This window comes from Solanum pennellii, chromosome 1 (assembly GCF_001406875.1).
Source record: "Solanum pennellii chromosome 1, SPENNV200".
NCBI classification, from domain to species: Eukaryota; Viridiplantae; Streptophyta; class Magnoliopsida; order Solanales; family Solanaceae; genus Solanum; species Solanum pennellii.
In genome coordinates, this window is record NC_028637.1 from 2,549,393 (window position 1) to 2,559,364 (window position 9,972).

The window sequence follows — 9,972 nt, forward strand, 5'->3', positions numbered from 1 at the left end:
TACTTATGATAAGAATCATCATCTTAAAAAAAAAAAGAGTTTATTTTAAAAGCTTGATCAAACAGATTCTTTGAAAAATTCGGACCAATTTAGTAATGGCGGAAAATACGTTTAACCTCAACTTTTAACGGAAGGCAAAGTCAAGTCATTTCGCATAGTTTAGTGACAATTTTATCCTTAACTTACAAAATTGGCGTAGCCTTCAAAATCCTACAACTACATTACTTAAACAAGTCTTTGGTTGTGAAAATAACAACAAGAAACCTAATGTAATCCCGCAAGTGACGTTTGAAGAAGGTAGAGTGTACGCAAACCTTACCCCTACCCTTTGAAAAGGCAGAAAGACGGTTTCTAAAAGATCCTCGACTGAACAAACAATGAAACATAGGCAACATACACAAACTAAAGAAAAGAAATCACCATAGAATTGAAAAATGCAAGAAGGAATAAAATGATGTTGTCCATCTATTATTAAGGTAAGATAAAGTCACATCCAAAATTCACAATGTTATTTGTACATGTTTGAGAAGAAACATAGTATATATTCTTCAATTCCAGGAAGATACAAATAGGGATAAGATACAACCATTTACACCAGAATACACTGCTATATGTGCAGGATATCCGCTGAAAATATAAGTTATCGACAACAAGTTCTCCTCTAAAACACATGAACATCAGGTGGTGTGTTTATGTTGTCGAGCCAAGTAACTAACTGCTGCGAAGAAGGCCTTATTTTAGGAGATTCATGCAAACAAAGGCAAGCAATTTCAAGAACCAATAACATTTCCTTCGCGTGCTGCTTGTCATATATCAGAGGATCAAAGACTTCAGTTTCCCTCTTCTGTTTCTTCATTTGGATCACCCAAGAGATTAAATCTCGGCTTGCTCTAGGCTTGCACGGATCCATCGGTCTTTTGCATGTTAGAAGCTCCAAAAGAACCACACCAAAGCTATAAACGTCCCCTTTATAGGTAGCTACGGAGGCTTGGCCATATTCAGGAGGTATATAGCCTAATGTTCCGACAACATCAGTGGTCACATGAGTGTCGTAGGGCCGAATAATCCTTGCAAGACCGAAATCAGCTAAGTGAGCATCGAAATTTTCGTCAAGGAGAATGTTACTAGACTTTATATCTCGGTGCAAGATATGAGGCTCGCACGCTAGGTGCAAGTACGCTAGTCCTCTTGCAGCCCCTTGAGCAATTTGAAGTCTCAGATCCCAGTCCAATAAAGCAGGTCCGTCAACTTTCTCGTGCAGCCAATAATCCAAACTTCCATTCTCCATGTAGGAATAAATAAGAAGCCGGTCAGTTCTGTACTTGCAATATCCTTGAAGATGAACCAGATTCGGATGCTGAGCTCTTGAAAGTGATTCAACTTCGGCTTGGAATTCTCGCTCCATTTGCCCGTAGTCACCTGAAAGCCGCTTGATGGCAACTTTCCTACCATCACGAAGGATGGCCTTGTAGACCAAGCCGAAGCCCCCACATCCAACAATATTTGATTGATCAAAGTTGTCAGTACATTTCAAAAGGTCATCAAGACACATCTCTTTAGTGTTCTCCTTGTTATGGAAAAATATGACCAGACTTGAGCCCAAGTCCTCCAGTTCCCTGTTAGAAGCATCCAACTCCTTTTCCTGATCAACTACTTTTCGACTGCTTGCCCGTACAACAATCAAGTACATGAGGGCAAGAAGAAAAATCGTTCCAAGACCAATGCCAATACCCATGCCAATGACAGTTCCTTTGCGCCTCTTTCCTTTGGCAACCGAGTCACGAGGAACTTGGCTGGCATTTCGACAGGTACTACCATGTTCACCGCAGAGTCCTTGGTTGCCCTCGAAGCTTGATGTTGGAAATGTTGGGAACTGACCTCCAGTAGGAATTTCCCCTGAGAGTTTGTTATAAGCAACACTGAACTTTGACATAAAGCTGCATTGGACTAAAGAGGAGGGTATGCTGCCAATCAGATTGTTGTGGGATAGATCCAAATTCTCTACGCTCGCCATACCAGACAGGCTACTTGGTATTGTCCCAGATAAGTTGTTGCTTTTCAGATCCAAAACATGTAACCTTTTCAGATTCCCAAATTCCGGCAAAATTGCTCCAGTGAGAAAGTTGTTACCTAGTTCCAGTGTTGGAGGGAAGCTAAAAATCTGATTATACTGCAACCCTCTAACACTTACATTTCTTTTCAAGAAAAAAGGAAAGTCTGGTGATGGCTCATTCATTGAGACAGGGCCAGAGATTAGGCTCTTCAATCTGGTAATTTCTTTCGGAATCTCCCCGGTAAACGAGTTGTTGGAAAAATCCAGATAGAATAGAAACTGGAAATCTCCAATCCAAGGTGGAAGTGTTCCCGTCAAACGGTTCCATGACAAGTCCAACAGTTGCAGTTTTGAGCTATTTCTCAACCACTGAGGAACAACTCCAGTGAGCCTGCAATTGGCAATAATGAGAGCTTTCAGCTCACTAAACTGCAGGCTAGAATCAGTAGGCAACTCCTCATCCCGAAAATTCAGAGTAAGGACCAACGTAGACAAGTTCTTGCAATGCTGTAAAATTCTGAGAGCAGCATCAATATTATGCATACTGTTGTTCGAGACTGAAAGGGACGAAAGGCTATGAAAATTCTTGAAACTTTCCGGCAGTTGTCCAGTGAAAGAGTTTCTAGCCAGATTGATAGTTTGCAACCTTTGACAATTAGGAAGATAATCAGGAACTAACCCACGGAATCCGTTTGTAGCTAGATCAAGCGAAACAAGACTAACCATTGCTGAACAATTAAGCTCTATGATACCCCCTAAAGAATTATTTCTCAAACTAAGAGAACTAACAGTCCCAGAATTTGCCAATGAAGTTGGTATATTACCAAAGAACCTATTTGAATGAGCTGACAAATATGTTAACTTCCCTAATCTATCGAACACATCCGGAATGTTTCCTGAAAATCCATTTGAACAAATATCCAAATGAACCAAACTAGACAGATTACCAATCTGACTGCTAAGCTGCCCCGAGAATCGATTCTCTTGTAGAGACAATACAGTCAATCTTGATAGCTTAAACAGTTCATCAGGCAAACTACCAGAAAGAAGGTTAGAGCCAACACAAAAAAGCTTTAATGAACCACAATTCCCAATTCCTACTGGAAGACTACCATTAAAATAATTAACCCCCGTCTTAATAACAGAAACTCTAGTTGAATTTTCACAGATACCCAAAGGAACTGGTCCTCCAAAGGAATTATCAGATATATTGAAAACTTGAAGCAAAGGCAAGTTCATGCTACTAGGAAACAATCCAAAGAAATCATTATTGCTCAAGTCTAATACTTCCAATTTAGACAAATGCAACAGTGTAAAAGGAACAGGTCCTTTAAAGAAATTGTGAGATAGATTAAGGGTTCTTAGCTCATCCAAATTACCTAAAGATTCAGAAAGTTTCCCATTTAACCTTCTTTTCCCAAGCTCCAACTTCACCACCCTCCCAGAATCACAAGTAACACCTACCAAATTACAACAATTTGTAGAATTCCCCAAATCCCAGAAATCAATAACTGTCTCTAAACTCTTCACAAAACCCTCAAGAGCTTTTAAATCTTTTGGATTACACATCAAGTTCTGGAGATTTTGAGATTGTGCTTGTAAGCAAATCCCAAGAAACAAGAAGATCACACAAACTTGCAACACACCCATCTTCTTAAAACTCAAAAAACAACACAAAAAAGAAGAAAAAAAAAAGGACTTTTCACATATTTGATGAAACTACACAGTTTTTTACATCAAGATTGTTCATTTCTATCTGTATAAAGCTTCAAAATTAAAGAAAACACCACAAAAGTATAAATGGATATGAAACAAGAAAAGGGTACTTGGCAAAAGTTATGAATGAATGGAAAAAACAAGAAAAAAAATCAAACCTTTGAACCACAAGGAAGAGAAAAAAAAAAATGGAAGCTTGAGGTAGAGAAACAAAAAGGGTATTTTCTTGTTTTGTTTGTTTTTGAGTTCAAAACTCAACTCTCTTCTTTGTTTGGTCCAAATAGGGCTGCTGTTGTTCTTTGCTATTCCATTATATCTCAGTTGGAGACTTTACACATTCACAAAGAGAGAGAGGGAGAAGTCCAATTATTTTTAACAAATAGGAGTTTCCTATATTTATTAGAATTGCTCGGAATCGGAAACAATTTCTCTACTTCTAACGAATCGTGATAAGATTTACATACATTCTATCGTCTCGACTTTCATTTTGTGAGATTTTGTTGGACTACTTGTTGTATAAATAGTGTTGATCTCGTTCATTTTAGTTACCGTGCTTACATTAAAAAAATAGTACTCCTTTCGTTCATTTTTATTTGTCATGTTGCGCTTTTCGAAAATTAAGTGAACTAATTTTTAAAATTAAATTAGACTATATTAATTCGATATTTTAAATAAAAAATTTAAATATTCAAAAACTATAAGAAAAGTACTATAAATTGCAATTTTTTGCATATCAATATAATGAAAAAAATATATCTTAAAATGTTAGTCAAAATTATTATTGTTTGACTGTAAAAATAGAAACCATGACAAATTATAGTGGACGGAGGGAGAACTTTGATTAGTTGACTGTTCAGATTTTAATTTTATTGGTTAGAATTCGATTTTCCGGAACCTCACACTAATTTTTCCTTTCTCATATCCCTAATTTTTGGAAAAAAATTAATATATATTTTTTTATCCATTTTTATTTGTTTACTATTCAATTTTATTTGTTTACAATCAAGATAATTTACCATTTTGTGTTATTGTTATGATTAAAGATTATTTGCTTTTTTTTAATATTTAGATGAGTTTAGACTTGTGATAAAAAATAAGGGTATTATAGTAATATTGTTATTTTTTATTAGTTTTTATGAATATGTTAAGTGAACATAAACAAGCAAAAATAGATAAAATAAATAAAAGCAATATTGGTTTCACCTTTATATATACTTTTTTAATTAATAAATAGGGAAAGAAATTAATATGATAAAAAAGGTATAGTATTAAACTGAAATTAACAGGTAAAAGAAGGTTATTGTTTTAATTTTTTTTTGGAAGATGTGCAAAAATAACAAGTTCAAAATAATTTGATTGAAATACACTATATGAGAATTGGGGTGGAGTTCCAATAATTAATAAAAATTAATTAAGTATGTCACTTTTTTCTGCCACTGATAATTAAAAAAGAAGAAAAGAATTAAAGTGGTAAATTAATGGACCAAATTATTTTTGTGTATTAATGGGAAAATATTTAATAGGGGTCAAGTTTTTCAAAATAAAAAATGGTCAATAATAATGTTTAGAAAATAGTCAAATTTGCTTATTATATCATTTATTATATTATTAGACTTTTGGTCTAATGTATTCAAAATGTTAGAAGAAGTCTTGTTTTTGCTCTTAATTCTTAATGAAATTCTAATGTGAAAGTAATTTCAAATCAGAATAATTAATTACGAATTAAATATTGAGTTAGAGTTCAATTATTTAATCTAAAACTCCACGAATGACATATACAAATACGAAATAATTTACTAACAATAAAGATACATATATATCAAAAATATAATGAAGTAACTATTAAAAATAAACAGAAAGTTACTTTTATTATTTATTTGACTCACCATTTATTGTATTAGTGACATCCTTTTAAATCAATAAAACATATATTTCAAACTATTTTTTTGGTTGCCACTTAATAATTAAACAAAAAATATCAATATAAATTATGAAGATGCTAGTTGAGCACAAAGGTATACTTTTTTTAAAAAAAGTATAATTTCTACCAAAAATAAATAAATAACATTTTTATCATTAACTTTTTTCCATAAAAAAGCCACAGTTTTTCTTGTTTACTAAGTCAGATATATATATATATATATATATATATATATATATATTTGGCCTATTACTATAATGAAAACGAAATCTAAGGTGAGAGGAGTACAGTAATATTGTAGTGGACATATATATCCGATTTATACGAATTTAGATTAATCAAATTCTAATATAAATATTAAATATCAGATAATAAACTAAAAAAAAAGACCATGACAAAAATAACAATTTTGATTATAAATTGGGGTCCAAGTCTTAAGTTAAAAACATTTTTTAAAAATAAATTTTACACTATAAATATAAATTATTCAAAATCGCAATACAAATATTAAAAAATAATAAAAATGAGAAGAAGTCAAAAGGTTGGGTAGAAAACACGTATTCATAGTCCAATTTCTTATATTATTCCAACTTTTCGAGTTGGTGCGGTAGTTATTTTACATCCAATTTTCAACACTTATTTTGTACATTTTTTTTCGTAATCATATGATATTTGAAATTTATTAGATTGAGTAATTTGAATTTGTAACACATATGACTTATTAAAGCAAACATATTTTGCTAAGTGTTTTATAGTAATTTGAACTTTTTCTTCCGTAATCATCTGATATTTAAAGTTTATTAGATCGAGTAATGAGTAATTTGAATTTGTAACACATATGACTTATTAAAGCAAACATATTTTGGTAAGTGTTTTATAGTAATTTGAACTTTTTTTTCCGTAATCATCTGATAATTGAAGTTTATTAGATCGAGTAATAAGTAATTTGAATTTGTAACACATATGACTTATTAAAGCAAACATATTTTGGTAAGTGTTTTTTAGTAATTTGAAGTGAAAAAATGAAACTTATTCTTTTGATATTTAAAATTTACGATCAAACATATTTTTTTAGAATTTTAACTTTAAAATTAATTTTAAAAATTTTCTTGATAGAATATTTTATTATTTTCATTTTCAAAAACCAAATCGTACGTATTTGATATATATTTTGAAAAAACATTGTGCTTGAATTAGGTTGCTTTCCTAGACTTAATTTATACATATGTTTTTTTATATATTTTTGTTTGATATTTTCAAATGATTGTCAATAAAACACCTAAATCATTTTAGATGTTCTATTAAAAATTTTAAAAAGATTCTAAAAAATCAAATATAACATATCAAGTGGAACTCATAAGTAAAGTCGAAAGAATATGACATGTATGTAATTTTATTCCTATTTTGTGAAGATAGAATTGACTATACGATGAGAAAGAAGAAAAAAAAGACAAAATATTATAGAAATAGCTCAATTGACCACTTTCTAACCTTGACTTTTGATAAACAGACAGTATCGTGAAATTTCAAAGAAATATCGTAGAGAAACTGATAAAATTTAAAGTTTTACGATGATAACTATCTTTCAATTAAAGTGACTATATGTCAATTTTACCCCAAAATATTAGTTAGCACGTATATTAATTACCAAAAAAAGAAAAAGAACAAAAAAAATGAAAGTGATATTTTCTAAAAATAACTCCAATATTGTCAATTGTAGGTTGGAAATAAGACTTTTAGTTGATTTCTAGTTCCAAAGACTAACTACCCTGGATTCTTAGAGTTAATTAAGTATTTAAGATATAGTATATAATAATTTAAAAAGTTTATAAGTATCTATAATCAACAATGAAAGGTAACACATTTGAGTATATTTTTCATTAATATTAATTATTTTTCGTATCTCATATTAGTTGTCATGTTTTGCTTCTCTAAAATCAGATTATATGAACTGTAATTGACTAATATCTTATAATATACTATGATCCCTTTATTCCATATTAACTTATTTTCGAGATTTTTTTCCTTATTCAAATTACATTCAAGATGGATGTTTGAAATATTTTTCATATTTGTCATTTTTTTTATGAAGAAAGTTATATTTATGATTTTACAAAAAAAAATGGTGAAAAATATGATTTAAAATATTTTTCTTAATAAATGTACATTACCTCATAAATTCAGTTAATATGAAATAGACGAAGCATTATTTAAGCAAATTAACATAAGAAAAGTTACAAATTATTGTGTCTATACTTGTTTTTGATTATCAAATGTTATATGTAAATATTGGCTTGATATAATTTTTTAAGAATAAGCCAAATTGTCTAGCGGGAAAAGAAATATGAAAACTAATTTGAGACGGCGGGAGTAGTAATCAAGCTCATTTCTCTTTGAAATCAAAATATATATAAAAGTACCTTTTCAATTAAAAAAAAAAGTATATGTATTTATAATAAAATACACGTTTACAATTAGGAAAAACAATTTTAAGAACAAAAAAGTAAATGGAAACACATTATATATTAATTAATCAATAATCATTCCTACTATCAAAAGTAGAAACTAAGCTAGAATAACTAGACATAAAATGTCAAAAGAGATTTTTTTTTTTTTAAATAAAGTATAACTAATTGTTTGAAATTATTGAATTTGGATTGTAACATATAAATATATTAAATTCAATAATTAAATCTTTTTCAATATAACCAAACTTTCACCAAAATTAAATCAAAAGTCAAGCTTCTTCATATCTACTTTTCTTCAATAATTATTCTTGCATGGCTTATAGATAAATTATGTCTTCGTTCGTTGTAAATAGTTGACTTCTCATGGATTCACATACACAATTTTACAATTATTTTTGTGAAGTTTTATTAAAATATTATATTTTTTTTTGAATTTATATAGCATAAAATACAAATTAATAACCCAACTTGCACTCTAAAATGTTGTTGATAAAAGAGCGAAACGAAGTGAGAGATCGAGATCAGAAAAATGAGTCGAGTCGAGTTGAGTCAGGCATGATCAGGATTTGATCGAAAAAAAAAAGTAATATCATCGATACCATAATTGACCACCATTGATAATGTCAAAGAAATCTTCAAAGCATTTGAAATATGTCGGAATTGAAAATGATGACCGCTTTAGAAAAATAATTAAAAAAAATTCTCATACTTTAAAAATATTTTTAGAAGTGAAAATGTGTAAATGCATATAATTGTATAAAAATGAAAAGTGAAAAAAATAATATTAACACCTTTAAAGCATAGATATTGAATATCAAAATTTTAAAAACAAACTTTAATATAAAATAGATACATCGATAAAGAGGTGTTTGCTAATATTCGATGATTGAAGTTATTTTTCTTTTTCATTTTTTCATCGGGATAATGCACAATCACTTCTTCAACCTATGATTGAAATCTCAGAGATACACTTATACTATACTAATGTCCTATTACTCCCTGAACTTATTTTATTAATAATTTTTTACTCTTTTTTGGCCTACATGACACTATCTTGTGAGCCCAACGCGGATTGATTTTTTTTCAAGCTAGTGCCACGTAGATCGAAAAAGGGTAGAAAATTACTTATAAAATAAATTCAGGGGAATATTAGGACCTTAGTATAGTATAAGTGTGTCTCTGAAATTTTGGGCATAGATTGAGGGGTTAATATTTAGCAATGCCATCGTTTAAATTTTGTCTTTATTTTAAATTGTGCAATTATAAGCTCTAGAAATAATAAAATATTGGACTAGCTATTTATCTAACATCACAAAATATTCTATATAACTTTTTTAACATAAAATTTGTCATTTGCTTAAAACTAATATTTAGAGCGTAATCAATATGGTCAATTAAAAAAAAAAATTTACTAAACAACTGAAGACACAAATAGGGGTAACTGGTGATTTTTAATTATTTTTTTTTTGCATTTTCACTAATTAAAAAAACTTTGAAATTTGACTCTCAAAATTATGACCAAAATTTTCTTGCTTGCATGCATGAGCCATTTGATTCAATAGTAAACTTTGTTGCAAATTTTTGACTTTGAAAAATTAATATTACAAAAATTTTATGTCTCCTTCATGACATTTGTTCATGTGGAATGAGATGAGTATTAGTTATACTCTTAAAATATTACTTATTTTATAATTAATTAGAAGTTCTTTTTTTTATGTATTTATATTTTGATATATGTATTTTTATTATTAGATACATAAAAATAGGGATAAAGGCGAGCGAGAGAGGGGGGAGGGGGGGAGATGAGAGAAATT

The 9,972-nt window shown here is 29.7% G+C and overlaps 1 protein-coding gene across 1 annotated transcript; it reads right to left on the reverse strand.

Moving 5' to 3' along the window:
* Nucleotides 1–437: 437 nt before the first annotated feature.
* Nucleotides 438–4,133, reverse strand: LOC107008323 (phytosulfokine receptor 1). The gene has a single exon (XM_015207307.2). It carries the CDS (start codon nt 3,701–3,703, stop codon nt 662–664), a length of 3,042 nt encoding a protein of 1,013 aa, XP_015062793.1. The 5' UTR covers nt 3,704–4,133; the 3' UTR covers nt 438–661.
* Between the last annotated feature and the right edge of the window lie 5,839 nt (nt 4,134–9,972).